General features: G+C 43.0%; 1 protein-coding gene across 3 annotated transcripts in view; it reads right to left on the bottom strand.

Annotated features, from left to right (window-relative positions):
- DHTKD1 (dehydrogenase E1 and transketolase domain containing 1) overlaps positions 1-9,861 on the bottom strand; it is a 51,279-nt gene extending 41,418 nt beyond the window's left edge. For 2 of the 3 annotated variants that reach the window (XM_027073411.2, XM_027073412.2), the window contains exon 1: positions 9,607-9,861. In XM_027073411.2, coding sequence (XP_026929212.1) covers positions 9,607-9,763 — 157 coding nt within the window. In that variant the 5' untranslated portion in view covers positions 9,764-9,861. Of the gene's footprint in view, positions 1-8,700; positions 9,471-9,606 lie in introns of those variants that run through there. The other variant, XM_053225279.1, reaches the window with a different exon arrangement.
- Between the last annotated feature and the right edge of the window lie 6,428 nt (positions 9,862-16,289).

Below are 16,289 nucleotides of genomic sequence, written 5' to 3'. Positions count from 1 at the left end.
AAGAACTGCACTCTCCCATTCCAGGGAGTGGGTTTCTAAGACCACGTCTACCTCATTCCATTCTGCCTCCCTCCCAATTAATGGATTCCAAAGACACCTGAGTCAAAGTGGGTCAGATTCACTCTTTCCAGAATTTATGACTTGGGATAGGGAGACACGGGTGGTCCACTATGCCTCCTGTTTGTGCAAACAACATGGTTAACGCTGAACACCTGCTTTCCTTCTGGGAGTCTGGAATTTTGGCACAGGCAGAGGGTGTTTACATGGACGTCTGCCAATAAAAACCTCGGGTGACGAATCTCAAATGGACTCCCCTGGGTGACACGGCACATATATTGCTGTATTTATGTTGCATGAACAGGAGTGTTTCTGTATCACCCCTCACGGGAGAGAGAGCACAAGGACTCCTGCACAACGGTGCCTGTGCTGGTTTCCGTGACAGTGCAGCTGTGTATCCTTATTACATCACTGTGATGAATCTGAGCCATGAGTACAGCTATAAGCCGAGCGCCATGAGGTTCTGGCGAATCTCTAAATGTAGGGGTGGTCTCGAGGACTCCTGACACGCATTATGGGTAGCACAGGAGCTGAGTACATTAACAGCTGTGCTCTGTGGGCCCACACACAGCTTCTGCCAATATTCCCAGAGTTAGTGCTGGTTTTCTCCCCCGCTGAGGCTTGGTTGCTGCACACATCCTTCAGCTCTGGAAGATATCCTTGTATCTTTTCAAATAAAGTCCCCGCTTCCCCTTAGGTGGCCACAGTTGGTTTCTGTTGCTTGTGATCAAAAGAACCTTTGCCGATACAGGGGTAAAAAAAAAATTATGATAAGGATATCTACATCAATTACTTTATTTTCTCTGTAAGCAAGCACAGTCGGGGCACTGAAGAGTGTTTTATTTTTAGGAAAAAAGGGTTCGTATTAACCAGCATGAAGTACACTGACACATAAACTAAACTTAGTACTTAATCTAAAAGTCAATACAGTTCTTTTTCATCATCTGGTCATAAACAGCCTCCCCCCAAAAATATCTAGATCATATCCATGGGTTTCTTACATTCAAGGCAGCATATGCTTATAGCAAGTGGGAATGTTGGATATCTATAAAATGACTGAAGATTCCAAGAAAGAGAATTTCATAACTGAAGTCTCTTCAAACCCCATTAAAATGTGATGGCCGCCCCCACCCCCCACCCAATTTCAGCTTAGGAGCTTTGGAAATAACCACATTAAAACAAAGACTTCAGGGGCACCTGGGTGGCTCCATTGGTTAAGCATCAGTCTCTTGGTTTCAGCTCAGGTCATGATCTCACAGGTTCATGGGATAGAGCCCTGCATTGAGCTCTGGAGCTGAGTGTAGAATGTTTGGGATTCTCTCTCTCCTTCTCTCTCTCCCCCTTTCCCCTTCTTCCGAGCTCTCTCTCCCTCTCTCAAAATAAATAAACATTTAAAAAACAAAGAAATTAAGGCAAGACTTTGTACCAGACTATTATATTCTGTACAACAAATTCAGATAAACCTAGGCTGTGCAACTGAGTTTATTTTATATCATACCTGATCTTTCCACCTCAAATACAGTATCTTTATAAAATAAATTTATTTCAGGGTGCCTGGGTGGCTCAGTCAGTTAAGCGTCTGACTCTTGATTTTGGCTCAGGCCATGGTCTCAGGGCTTGTGGGATTAAGCCCTGCATCCGGCTCTGAGCTGACAGCGCAGAGCCTGCTTGGGATTCTCTCTCTCCCTCTTTCTGCCCCTCCCCCACTTGTGCACACACGCGTGCTCTTTCTCTCTTTCAAAATAAATAAGCATTTAAAAAATAAAATAAAATAAAATAAAACAAAACAAAATTTATTTCATTCTTAAAAAAAAAAAAAAACAAAAACCTTGTTCTGGTCCTTTCTAGGTTTTTTCCTAATCCTTTCTTAAATCACTGCCAAGATAGATAAGTAAGGATCACAGATTGATAGTGAATGATAGCAAGTACTAACTTTTGCTCAGTGTTTCACACACGTCATCTTACCCAACTCTTGCAACAACTCTGAAATAGGTCTCCTCATCTGCAGAAGAGTAAACTGAGGCGCAAAGAGGTTAAGTGACCTGCAAAATGTGACAGAGGTAGTAAAGAAGCTACCTTCAAGCATATTTGACTTCAGTCCAATGTTTTATCCATTACATTATAACAAAAATTGAAAAGGGAAGTCCAGAGCCTACAGCAAAAAGGATGAGAGAACTGGAAATCAGTGAGACATTTGAAAAAAAAAGTACAAGGGCTAATGTCATTAGCCTTTTCTGGTCTGCATTGTACCCCAGAATTATCTAGATTTTTTAAAATCTCTAATGCATTAAGATTTTCTTCAACTGCTTTTCTCATGAGTCCAGTAAAGGCTCCTATTATTTCTAATTTGCAACATACCCACAACCTCACTTCAACTACTAAAGCTCAGTGCCAAGGTCAGTAACGGCTAAATGCTGCTTGAAATCCTATGGCGCCCATCTCCTGCTGGTCCCTAAGTTCTGCCATATTTTTGTAATCTGAATCCTCCATAATGACATTGATACTCCTGAATCGGCACTCCTTCATTTTCAATTGGGATTGTTGATGAATAAACTGAAGTTTACCCGAATTGAGGTTTACAGAGGTTAAAGTACAAGCTGTTACTAATAGCCAGCAACAAAGAACACTCACCACAGGTCAAATTTTAACTAGTGAAACCACTGTCATTTAAGAGGTTACTAGAAGCAAATTCAATATCTCTTTAAAGCCTTAATGTAATGGATGTCTTAGTGAATGATGTAGTCACCCCATGCAGGCATTGATTTTCAGCCAAGATAAATATTTGTAAAAAGAAGGCTGATGAAGGAAAGGCAAAGAGGAGGAGGGAGGCACCATAACTTTGATCGTATCCCATCTCACTATGTCACCCTGGATGTGGGAGGATGCCATGTGTCCATTTTCAGGACGGATTGTCCTTCGATTGACTTTGCCAATCCCAAAGAGTTGTGGACATGATCCACCAACCAACCCAATCATTTCTCTCAACCAAGATGGTACCTTTTAGGACAACTGGCAGGCGTCATGAAAAAGGCTTGAGCCGGTCATGATCTCACGGTCCGTGGGTTCAAGCCCCATGTTGGGCTCTGTGCTGACAGCTCATAGCCTGGCGCCTGCTTCAGATTCTGTGTCTCCCTCTCTCCCTGCCCCTCCCCTACTCATGCTCGCTCTCTCTCTCTCTCTCAAAACTAAATAAACATTTAAAAAATTTTTTGAAAAAATAAAAAAAGGAAAAAGACTTGAGCCAATTAAACCATGTACTCCTAATTAACAGAACTGACCATAAGCACCCACTTATATGGAATTTAAGGAAAAACCCAGCAAGTCTTCATTGTGTTCATGAGCAAAAAGAAGTAATTAGTTCTTCTAAAGCATAGTAATATAGTATATTACCCAATGTATACAGTGCTTCCTTTCTTGATAATTGGTGTTACGGTTATACACTCAAAATTCAAATGCGCTAAATGTCACAAATAAATTGCATATACAGAATTGTATTTCCATTTCTTAGTAGGAATAACTCACTTAATAAGTATTCAGTTAAATATAGAGCTGAGAGGAATGTAAGACAAGGAGCTTACCAAGCAGGATCTTACAGCATGAGAGGATGGTCTCTATATGAAACTGCACACAGTCATAAAAAGTTCAGTAGAGTCCAAGGGGTCTCTCGGACTGAGAGTTGAAGGAGATCAGATTAGGATAGCCTGGAGTTGTCTAGACAGATGTTACAGAGGAGATGGGAATGGAGATGAGCCATGGAGAATGGGTATGAAGTGGAAGGGCATACAGAATGAGCGGGGAGAGCCTTGGATAACGGCTGGAACATGGGGGAATTTATGTCAGAGAAAGGTAAGAAAGAAGGCAGAATGGGTCATGAAACATGAAGGGCATTCAATATCAAGCTAACGAATCTGGGATTTTATTCTGAGGGGCAAAATAGAGCCTTTGGAGACTTGAGTTAAGAAAATAACTCAATGAGGGGCGCCTGGGTGGCTTAGTTGATTGAGCGTCCAACTTTGGCTCAGGCCATGATCTCACAGCTTGTGACTTCGAGCCCCGCATCGGGCTCTGTGTTGACAGAGCCTGGAGCCTGCTTCAGATCCTGTGTCTCCCTCTCTCTCTGCCCCTAACTCACTCGCATTCTATCTCTGTCTCTCTCAAAAATAAATAAACATTAAAAAAATAAATAAATAAAAAATAAATAAATAAACATTAAAAAAATTTTTTTAAAAAGAAAATAACTCAATGAAACCAATGTTTTAGAGAAACTGTAGCAAGACACTAGGCTACAAATTTTCATAGCAGTGAGGCTAGCAGTTTTATCTTTTTGAAGTCATGGGAATTCAATGAAAGCTACAGGCCCTTTGCCTAAAAATAGACACACACAGTTGTGCAAAAGCCACAGACCCTCTAAAACTTTTCCTCAGGGATCCGTAGACTTGGCTAGGAGCACCTGGATTAATATTTCTTGCAGCAGCAGCAGACCAGAATTAAAGGCCTACGCTAGGATCCCAACAGTGAAAACAGAAAGCAAGGCTTTGAGAAACACAGTGCTCAAGATTTGATATGAAGTATGAGGTGAAAAGTTGAAGGTGGGTTGTTTGCCCCACATTTTTACAATATGTCTGTAGCACAGCCTACTACAACTCCTGAGATCCATTTTCTCTTCTCTTTCATGGTGATAATCAAATATACGGCCATGCAGAATAAAGATACACGTCCCAGCCTTCCAGGCAGCCAGTTGCCCATGTGACTAAGTTCTGATGAATGAGAAGGTAGTAGCCATGATCTGTGCAACTGTGGGGTCTTGCCCTTAAAGGGAGATGTGTCCTCTTTCCCTTCCCCCTTTCCTCCATCCTGCTGCACAGTGTGGATGCAGTGATGAGCCATCCTGGACCGGAGTAGACAGCAACACCCACAGGATGGTGAAGAAACAACATAGGAGGAGCTTGAACCCCTTCGGACCTTGCAGAGCAAAACTGTCATACCAGCTCAGACCTTTACTCGTCTCACTTAGGTCACTGTTCCTCCACGTGTCCAACACAGCCCCTGAACTTACCCTATCTAATACACCATTTGGTACTCGAGGTGGGTTGCTACCATAACAGCCTAAAATACATATGACCTTGGCTTAGCAGTCAGGCGGTAGGTACCAAGAACCCAGATGTTTCAGACTAAAAAGCTAATGAGCACTGTGTTATGGTATCTCACAAAACGTGTGGTAAAACTGTCACCGGTGATGTCCTGCAAGGCAGACTGTATGTCCACGGAGCTGTCGCTCAGTAGCATGTGATTGTTGTTTCTTGTCACTTTCAGGAAAGCCCTGGGAGGGAGATGAGGTCAAGCTAGAGCGAGCTAGTTGGCAAGAAGAGATGCAGGGAAATTAAGCTCTGCTAGAAGGCAGATCCTAGCAGGTTTGGACAACTAGAGGCAATTATAAAAAGTGGTTCTGAAGAAGCTGTCTTACCAAGAGGGAAAACAGACAAACCCTTCTTCAAGGACCTTCCAGTAAGCATTCCCCGTTAGGCAATGAGGGACGCTGAGCCTCCAAGTTCCAATCAAGGGTATTACCTTCCCACTCAAGCCTCTTATTTTTGATGGTCTCAAGGTAAGCACCTCTACGTTTAGGAAGCTGAGTGGGTGGAGCACAGAAGAAGTAAATAAAAGACTGGAGTTTTCAGGCTTAAAAACTAGCTCTAGAGGAGATCTTTGTCTGGGGGCAATTTGGTCATGAAATGACCACAAGCAAAAAGACTGCAAGCCTATGAATTTCATGAGAAAACTGTACTGCCAAAGAAATCCCAACTTCGGCCATTAAAAATTAAAAAATTAAGTAAAAACAACCGTGTCGTTGATAACCCCCTAAAGTAACTCTCGGGTTCCTAACCTTACCAAAATAAGGTAGGCTGTGGACGGTGAGCAGCCCCCAAGGAGGGCATACTCCCCAACGTCCAAGGCAGAGATGGCCACAGAAGACAATGGATAAAGAAAGACCCACACGGCAAAGCCAGGGGAATGTTATGAACTTGCTACATCGCCATAGAAAGGAGCTCTTATCATTCCTCTCCAGCAGGATTTGATAACTGGTTTGAATAGTGACTACTAGAGTTCCTCATTCCTTTCTTTTCCAGATGGGAGTTTTCTTTGTATATGGAATGTGTCAGTAGGGGGTGCATGGCAGTTCATGAAATTCTAAAGCATTAGCAGACACAACCAGTCCTGACAGAGAGGACTGCACATTCTCGGGAGATAACAGACTTTGAACTGGACTCAAAAACTGAATAGAGGAGACAGAATCCATTCTATAAAAGGGGAAAAAAAAAAAGAAAAAGAAAAAGCTTAGGTTATTTGAGTGGCCAAAGGGGTGGAATGTGGTGATTACTAATTATTTTTCAGTATTTTCCCCAGATAATTCTTAGCTGATACATGGCCAACCTGAATAAAAATTATGCTTTCCAATCTCCTTTGCAGATACATACTGACCAAGTCCTGACGGTGAGATGCTACCAGAAGTGACAGCAACTCTCCTTGCCCCCTTTCTCCCACCTAGGCTAGTAGGAGACAGTGATCTACAAAATAACCAGTACCTTCTGAAACAGAAGAAAAAACTGCTACAGATCTGCATGCAATGGTAATTTTGAAAAAGGTATAAAGTGGACCACTTGCCTTTCCGTTTTATGCACAGTAGTTAAAAAATAGGAAGAATTGTGGGAAGGGGGGATGGGCTAAATGGGTAAGGGGCATTAAGAAATATACTCCTGGGGCGCCTGGGTGGCTCAGTCGGTTGAGCGGCCGACTTCAGCTCAGGTCACAATCTCGCGGTCCGTGAGTTCAAGCCCCGCGTCGGGTTCTGTGCTGACAGCTCGGAGCCTGGAGCCTGTTTCAGATTCTGTGTCTCCCTCTCTCTGACCCTCCCCTGTTCATGCTCTGTCTCTTTCTGTCTCAAAAATAAATAAACGTTAAAAAAAAAATTAAAAAAAAAAGAAATATACTCCTGAAATCATTGTTGCACTATACACTAATTAACTTGGGTGTAAATTTAAAAAATAAATTAAATCAAATGGTAAAAAAAAAATTTTTTTTAAATGGGAAGAATGAAGGGGCGCCTGGGTGGCTCAGTCAGTTGAGTGTCCAACTCTTGATTTTGGCTCAGGCCATAATCTCACAGTTCATGAGACTGAGCCCTGGGTCAGGCTCTATGCTGACAGCTCAGAGCCTGCTTGAGATTTTCTCTGTCCCTCACTCTCTGCCTCTCTCCCTCCCTCTCTCTCATTCTCTCTCTCAAAATAAACAAATGAATTAAAAAAAAATAAGAATAAAAGATTGCCCTTAGCAACAGAATTTCTTTTCTTTTTTTTATGTTTTGATTTATTTTTGAGAGAGAGAGAGACAGCATGAGTGGGGTGGGAGGGTGGGACAGAAAGAGAGAGAGAGAGAGAGAGAAAGAGAGACAGAGAATACAAAGCAGGTTTCAGGCTCTGGGCTGTCAGCACAGAGGCCGGTGTGGGGCTCAAACTCACAGACTGTGAGATCATGACCTGAGCCAAAATCAGGTGCTTAACTGAGCCACCCAGGTGCCCCAGCAACAGAATCTCTTAAGCTAGATTCTGCAACTGTGCAACAATTATTTCCCAGCATTGATTTCACTCTTTCCTCCCAATACCACATGAGCACACCCTTGGCGTTCAGTCCTAACTCAATACTGAACTTTCAAAGTCACCAAGCACCTCACAGTATAGCAAAATCATTACTAGTCTGGATGGGCGGGGGGAGCGGGAAAAGTCAATTTGGTGATGAGGGAAGAGGGAAGGGATTACATATAAAATCAACCCCAGAGATATTTTTTCAAGCCACACCAGCCCAGAGCTGCCAAAATGATTTGGATACAGTCTTCCAGGTAAAAACCACTGGCCTAGGTTTTCCAAGGCAAGGCTTAGTTTTCAGCTGCCAGGCTGAAGAATCAAATAGAGGGGTACCTGGGTCGCTAAGTTAGTTAAGTGACCAACTCTTGGTTCAGGTTCAGGTCATGATCTCATGGTTTGTGGGTTTGAGCCCTGCATTGGGCTCCCTGCTGACAGCAGGGAGCCTGTCTGGGATATCTCTCTCCCTCTCTCTTTCTGACCCTCCCCAGCTTGCTCTCTGTCTCTCTCTCTTTCTAAATAAATAAATAAGAATCAAATAGAGGCCCAATTGTGAGGGAAAACCTTAAACAAGATCACAACAATTATGCACTGAACACACACTAATATCCTAAACGAAGAAGAGATTGTCAAACATGTCCTACACTTGTGAGTTATGACTATAACAGTATTTGGCCACAGATAGCTATAGCCTTTCTGCTAAAAAATCACCAGGGGTGCCTGATAAAAATCCATATTCTTGAAATCTATCTCAGACCACTGAATTAGAACCCTGGGGTGGGAGAGGCTTGGGAAATGGTATTTTAAAAATCAATTCAAAATGATTTGAACACACACTTAACTTTGAGAATAACTGACATAGAAAAATCTTGACACTCGATTTGCAAAGTGAAATAAGATACCAATAGTCTTATCCCCAAGGATTAACAATCTATTTGGCCAAAATGAACCTAAAGGAACCCCACTGCATCTAAGAGAGAGAAATCAGGTTTACTATCAAAGTCACCTGAGGTCAAAAGCAAACTAGTGAGGTCCCAGTGTGTAATATAAGAGTCAAAGTTCAGGTACTTATATGATGAAGAGGATCTTCATTGTCAATCTAGTAACTGGATCAAAGATGCCAAATGATCTTCTTCTAATAATCAATCTGTATTCATCTGTTCTGTGAAGATTAAATGCATCACAACTTTGCGGCACAAACCAAATACCCCAAGTAGATTTTTTGTACATGAGCATACAAAGAGAGGTCTCAAAAACTAATATTCAGGTCTTCTAACCCATTAAAACCATCAGTGACATAGTTCTGAACTCAGCAAAGAATCTTAAACTCTGAAATTAAAGTAAGAGGCTAGTTAGGCCAAGGAGACAAATAATTATTACCATGCTGTGGTCCAACCACCAGCTAACTGCCCTCTTCACCCTAGCTGTACAGTCGTGATCCCCACACATTCTGCTCACAAGAGCCTTAGAGATGGCCCTGGAAATGTATCCTTGAGTAAGCTCAACGAGCTGGGAGATCTTAGAGCTCTTCTTTTCCCGTAGCTCCGCCTGCGCAAGAGCTAAGTTCCCACAAGTTTACATCCAAGGAACAGAAAAGACAAGACCTCACAAAACCAGTTTGAACACGAGCGATGGGAAGATCACCCACGCGTGGATCCAATGCCGAGACCCCGACTTCACGTTTCCCCACCTACTATGGCTGGACAGAGGGTGACCCTCACACTGACAATCTCCCCCTGCCCAACCTGCCTTCCTTGGCCCCCTCACCTCCCCTTACTCCCTATGGGCCTGAGCGCACAGTGCAGACCCCCAGAAGTCCAGCCTCTCCCACAACAGCATCCCACCTCAGGCCTGTCAGGGAAGTCCCCTGCTTCCCCAGCCCCTACGTGCACGGCACGGCCCTATCCCCGACCTGAGGGGCGCGCCAGGCCGCCCCGGGGCTCCCGGCTCTCGGGCTTCCTCGGCCGATAGCCATAGACACCCTTCTCTGTCTGGTAGCCGCGCCGGAATAGGAGCGGAGGGGCTCGGCAGAAGCCTCGTCTTGCTGCTGCCACAGTGGCCGTGGCCATGTCTCGCCTGGACTCGGGGCGGAAGACAAGGGGCAGCAGTCGCCTGGATACGAGGGGTCAAGCCTGGGCTGCCTGGAACCGGAGCAGGGGGAGGAGCGGGAAGCGGGAGGCGGGAGGCGGGAAGCGGAAGCCCCGCCCGAGACAACGCCCCCGCGCCTGATTGGCCAGGGGCCTGCCCCTGGGAGCCAATCCAGGTAAGCTGCCGGAGGGGCGGAGCCACCTGCTGGGCTCTGGCGCCAGGCGTGCGCTTCTGGCAGCCGAGGGAAGCCGGGAGTGCAGAGCCTGGCGTCGTCATCTGCTTTCCGGTACAAAACTCGTTATCTCTATGTATCCTGCAGACCCCAGCCAGGAGTATTCACCCACCACCCCTCTGCTGGAAGCCCGCGAACACGACCACACAGAACGAGACAGGTTCTCGTACCGAAGGGAAAAATCAGCGACAGGGTGCAAAAAAGTCGTGGGACCGAGACCAAGGGACTCAAGAAGGAAAGGCCATCTGAAGGAGCCAGAAAATCAATATCGCTCCTTTTATTTTTTTTCTTAAGAAACACTGAGGCGGGGGGAGGGGGGGGGGCCTGGGTGGCTCAGTCGGTTAAGCTTCCAACTCCGGCTCAGGTCACGATCTCGCAGTTGGTGAGTTCAGGCTGGGAACCAGAGCCGGGCTCTGTGCTGACAGCTCAGAGTCTGGAGCCTGCTTCGGATTCTGTGTCTCCCTCTCTCTCTGCCCCTCCCCCACTCGCACTCTGTCTCTGTCTCAAAAAATAAACATTAAAAAATTTTTAAATAAATTTAAAAAAAGAAACATTGAGGAAGAAAGTAGAAAATAGGAGAGAAGGAGCCTGCAAGAAAGGGATAAAATAAAAGTGAAGAGAAATCAGGCAGTGTGGAGATATTTGAGATTCTCGGTTGGTCTATCTCTGACAGAATTTCCCCAACTAATTTATTCCACCACTTACCTGCCAATGGAGGGTGGGGGGCAATGAAAGGGATCTGAATCCTTCCCTAGCCAGTCATCCACCATTCCAGTCAGCGGTGCAGCTGTACCCCCCGCCCCCCACCATCCTTCTAGAACATTACAAGATATCTCTCCACCTCGCTCACTCAACCACTGTGCCCACAGAGCACTTCGCTAGGTTACAAAGATTCGTAAGAAACAGTGTCTGCCCTTAATCAGTTCCCAGTCCAGCTGCAGAGTGAACTCAACACACAGTATGAGAGATGCTTGGACACCTGCCTGTGCAAGTACCCTGCGAGCATAGACAATCAGCATGGAGTACAAACAGGTGTGCCAGGGAAACCTGCAAGGGGAAAGGACACCAGACCAGAATCTTCAGGGATGAAGCTGATTATGGCGATTATGATTTTTTCTTTATAATTTTAACACCAAAGAGTCCAGAACATGTTTGAAAGATATTACAAAGTACTAAATCAAAAATACAGAAGGTAGGGATAATCCAATAGACCGAAGTCCATGCAGAGGTGGGAAAGGATGTGATCCAAGCACAGAGGATGCTGGAAAGGAGGAGAGACATGTCTTCCATTGATTTAGGTGGAAATAAGAGAAGATTGGTACAAAAGCAATTGGAGTAATAGATTCAGTGGTGGAATTCTGAGGGGATTTCTTCTATGTAAAGTATGAGGCTATAATTTACCCCCAAAGAATTATCCAAGAAGGTGCTGGGGAGTGGCAAGGCAAGTCAGAGTTGAGAATGGTAGAAACAGTACGAAACCGTTATTGAGGAGAGGAGTGAAATGTAGATTGTCCTAAAGTTTTGGGGGCCACCCCGTTGAGGTTGGTGACCATGAATAGAAAGTGATAACAATTTCTGCTCTTTTGTGATTTTCTCCATTAGTGCTCATTTGGCTTGGTACAGAGAAGGTGGGAAGGATGATGACCAGATCCATTCAGGGCTATAGTTTTTCCAAGCAGATATAATAGGCCAAGAGGCAAAGATGTCTAAGATACTAGTTAGAGAAGGGTGCCTGGGTGGGTCAGCTAGTTAAGTGGCTGACTGCGGCTCAGGTCATGATCTTGTGGTTCCTGAGTTCGAGCCCCGCATCAGGCTCTGTGCTGACAGCTCAGAGCCTGGGGGCTGCTTTGGATTCTGTGTCTCCCTCTCTCTCTGCCCCTCCCCATTTGCACCCTGTCTTTCCCTCTCTCTCTCTCAAAAATAAACATTAAAAATTATTTTTAAAAAAGATACTAGAGAATGAAATTAAAAACAAAAAAATGGACTCTATGCTGAAAATAAAAAGGCTAGAAATATAAGAATGGACTGATAAAAGGAGGGAGGTGCCAGTGGGCTGGCGATTCCAACAAGGTTGAAGAATAGGTAAACTGGGGGTGCCTGAGAATCTGAGCTAGAACAGAAGATCTTAGCAGAAAATGGGGTGTTTGATGTGATGATTGAAGTGATGCAAATTTTGACAATGATAAAATGGCTAAAGTAGAGTGTGGAAAATGTCATCAGAGGTGTGAAGGTCAAGGAACTGAGAGGTCAGATCTTTAGGCAAGTTGCCATTGGAACATTAATATCAGGTTGGAAATGGCCAGAACTGAGGTCTTCGTCTTGCGTTGAAGCCTCTGGTGAATGAAGAGGAACAAGTAGGAAGGTGGCAGTTGACGCTGAGGAGAGGAAGAAGGTATGGCATGTCCATAAGGCATGGATTCATTTATTTATTTTTAAATGTTTATTTTTTGAGGGGGAGAGAGAGAGAGAGTCAGAGAGCGCACATGCGCAGGCAAACAGGATTAGGGCAGAAAGAGAAATCCCAAGCAGGCTCCGTGCTAACAGTGCAGAGCCTGACTTGGGGCTCAAACTGTGAGATCATGATATGAACGGCAACCAGGAGTGGGAGGCTCAACCAGCTGACCCACCCAGGAGCCCCCCTAACGTGTGGATTCAAATCAGCAGGGAAATGTGCAAAAACCTAGGCAGCAACTGGGAATAAAGATGATATAGATCCCGTCTCTGGACCCCAAGTACAGTATATCCGAAATAGTTCTCAAATCCTTCTACTCTCCATCATTACTGCCTAGTCTGGGCCATCAGCACCTGTCTCCAGGAGTACCGCAATGGCTTCCTAAATGGTCTTCCCGCCTTGGGTCGTTCCTGACCTTGCCATACTTCATCCACACTGAGTCAGACTTATTAATTAATTAATAATCTGATTCATTAGATTTAATGAATTAATATCTGAATTCACAACTAGAATTAATATCTGATTCATATTGCTATTGCCTGAATTAAAAATTATAACATTCAATTTAAAAAATACATAGCAGGGGCGCCTGGGTGGCTCGTTCGGTTAAGCGTCGACTTCGGCTCAGGTCATGCTCTCACGGTTCGTGAGTTCGAGCCCCGCGTCGGGCTCTGTGCTGTCAGCTCGGAGCCTGGAGCCTGGAGCCTGCTTCAGATCCTGTGTCTCTTTCTCTCTCTACCCCTCCCCTGCTCTCACTCTGCCTCTCTCTCTCTCTCTCTCTCTCTCAAAAAGAAATAAACATTAAAAAATTAAAAAAAAATACATAGCAGACTGTGGAAAAAGAGCTATTATAATCATTACTAAACTACTAATACTGTTATAAAACTACAGTTTTATATAGTTTAATAGTTTCATTATTCCTGGAAAACAAATGTTTTGTTCTCTTATTTACTCTTATGTTACATCTACATAGGATAGATACAGTGATGTAGAGATGGTTCTATGTACAGTTCTATATAGATAACTAGAATTAAAATGTAAAGCTGTCGGGGCGCCTGGGTGGCTCAGTCGTCCAACTTCAGCTCAGGTCATGATCTCGCGGTCCGTGAGTTCGAGCTCCGCGTCAGGCTCTGTGCTGACAGCTCAGAGCCTGGAGCCTGCTTCAGATTCTGTGTCTCCCTCTCCCTCTGCCCCTCCCCTGCTCATGCTCTGTCTCTCTGTATCTCAAAAATAAATTAAAACAGTAAAAAAAAGGTAAAGCTGTCATAGTTGCTTGAGTGTTGTACTGGGTATCAGGCTAACAGATTCTAATTCTATGTTTTCCATTGATTGGCTATGTGACCTTGGGAGGATACAACCACTCTATTTCCTCATGGTCTACCTTGTCTTTAAAGTTCCTTCAATTTCTAAAAGTTTTTTATTCTAAAGCTTTCTATTAAAAGTAAAAGAAAGTGTATTGGGCCACTAGAGGAGAAGGGGAAAATGTAGGCTTAACTTATTTATACCATGGAATGCCACACAGAAATTAAAAATAAATGAACTAGATGTACTCATAGAACATAAATAGTTCCCAAGAATATAAAGTTGAGGGGAGATTTGACAGGAATGATATTCACACAAATTTTAAAAATATGCAAAATTAGTCTATGTGTTTTTAATGAATATGTACATATATAGTAAAAGTATAAGTATATGGTTAGGTAGGATGCATTTCAATTTCAGTAAATTGGTTACGGGGGCATGGAGAAGAATAGAATGGGTGGGACAGCAGCTTTTATGATTTCTACAATGCTGTAGTACTTCTGAAAATTCTGATACAAATATTTCAAAATGTTATCTCTGTTAGTATTTCAAAATTTTAGCATTTGTCAAATTGTAGGAGAACATGGATATTTGGTTTATGATTTTCTGTATCTTTCACGTTTAAAAATATTTTAAATTTTAGGGGCGCTTGGCTGGCTCAGTCAGTAAAGCATGTGACTCTTGATCTCAGGGTTGTGAATCTGAGCCCCACGTTGGGTGTAGAGTTTACTTATAATGTCCTTAAAATAAAAAGCTATATTTTAAATTTTAAACATTTATAAAATATTTTTAAAACTGTAACTGAAAATTAGAAAGGTCTGCCCTGATGTCCCTCTTAAAATCACCAGTGGCCTCATCACCCCTCATATGTCTGCTCCCCCTTACTCCACTCTTATTTTTACCATAACGCATATCATTTCCTAACATACCATACAATCTGCTTCTCATTTTTTGTCTATCTCCCTTAACTAAAATGTAAGCTCCCTAAGGATAAAGATTGTTGTAGTTTTTACTCACCATTGTATCATAAGTGCCTAAAACAGGGCCTGGCACAAAATAGGTACCCCAGAAACATTTGTCCAGTGAATGTATGGATATTAGAGTCTGACAGCCTGTGTTGAAATCCTGCTGCTAGCTTTGGGACCATGGCCAAGTCCCACTCTAAGTCTTAGTTTCCCTATCTGTAAAATGGGAATTGTAATACTACCTACCTAATGGTGTTGGTGTAGCCAACTATAAAACACTTTAGAACAACTCCTAGCATAATGTAAATACTCAATACATATTAGCTGCTATCATTATTATTATTATTATATTGTTATTACAAGGTCTTAATCATGGTAGTGGCTCTCAGCATAATTCCTAGAATGTAATGATCTTGAGCCTGCATGAGGCCTGATAAGTAAGTGTGTGTGTCAGGGTACAAGACAATTAGTAATGATTGAGCATGAGAATAGGAATATTCTAGAATAGGAATCCTCTAAAGGGGTTCATGGTATGCCACTCCAAAATATGCCACACTGGCATAAGGATCATTTTGAGCTGAAGGCAATTTAAGAAAATATAAAAGCAAATATAAGAAGGGCAGGATGATTCTTAATCACTGGACACAACTATAGACGCTAATCAGCTCAGATAAGGCACCAGAGGAATCTACATAACAAACTCACTAAAATAAACCTTACCTTCCATTGACTCCCTTTTATATTTACCTTTCCACAGTTTGCCACCCCTGAAAGCCTAAACCCTGTTTCCTTTGTCTCATATTTTCTACAGCTTTATTGTTCTTCTGTTAAGATGCCATATGGGCCCAAGTTCTAACCACTCCTTTGAGTTACTCATCACTGAATTTCTCCTGTGTTTGCACACACACAGTGCATGTGTTGATAAACTCTATTCTTGTTAATCTGTCTTTTGACAATCTGTAATTTGAAGGACCCCAGCCAGAGAGTCTAGGAAGGTAGAGGGAAAAGTTTTTCCTCCTTTATACCGCTTACTCTGTTTTATTAACAGAATGTTCAAATATGAGAATGGTCAGTTCACCAAGCTGGAAACAGGTCTATTTTATTTTTGAAGAAAGGTCTTTCCTTGGGTTCTTTGCCCTATTTGAAGCACTGAGCATGCTAAAATGTATACTTCTGAAGGTAGACTAATTTCTTCCATCAGCAACTTTTTTAAAAAAGAATTTTCAAATTACCGTGATAATGGGGCAATACACGCATTATTCTTTTTTATATATAACCCAAAATTTACCTATTGCCAAAGGTAACTAATTTCATTTTTCCTCCTTACCCCTGCCCACTTTTACTAGAGATGTTAAGAAGAGTAAGGTAAATATGAACAACTATTCTGACCCAGGAAATTGAGGAGCAAAAGGTGAAATTTATTCCAATGAATCTTTTAGGCTAAAAAATAGCATCTTTCTCTATTACTGTTACTTAATCTCATTTAATTCCTGATTAATGGAAATTCTTTTAAAAAATGACTACTTCTTGCGGCACCTATGTGGCTCAGTCGGATA

Source organism: Acinonyx jubatus, chromosome B4 (assembly GCF_027475565.1).
Source record: "Acinonyx jubatus isolate Ajub_Pintada_27869175 chromosome B4, VMU_Ajub_asm_v1.0, whole genome shotgun sequence".
NCBI classification, from domain to species: domain Eukaryota; kingdom Metazoa; phylum Chordata; class Mammalia; order Carnivora; family Felidae; genus Acinonyx; species Acinonyx jubatus.
Note: the sequence above shows the minus strand (reverse complement) of the source record. Positions and strands in the feature narration are given on the sequence as shown.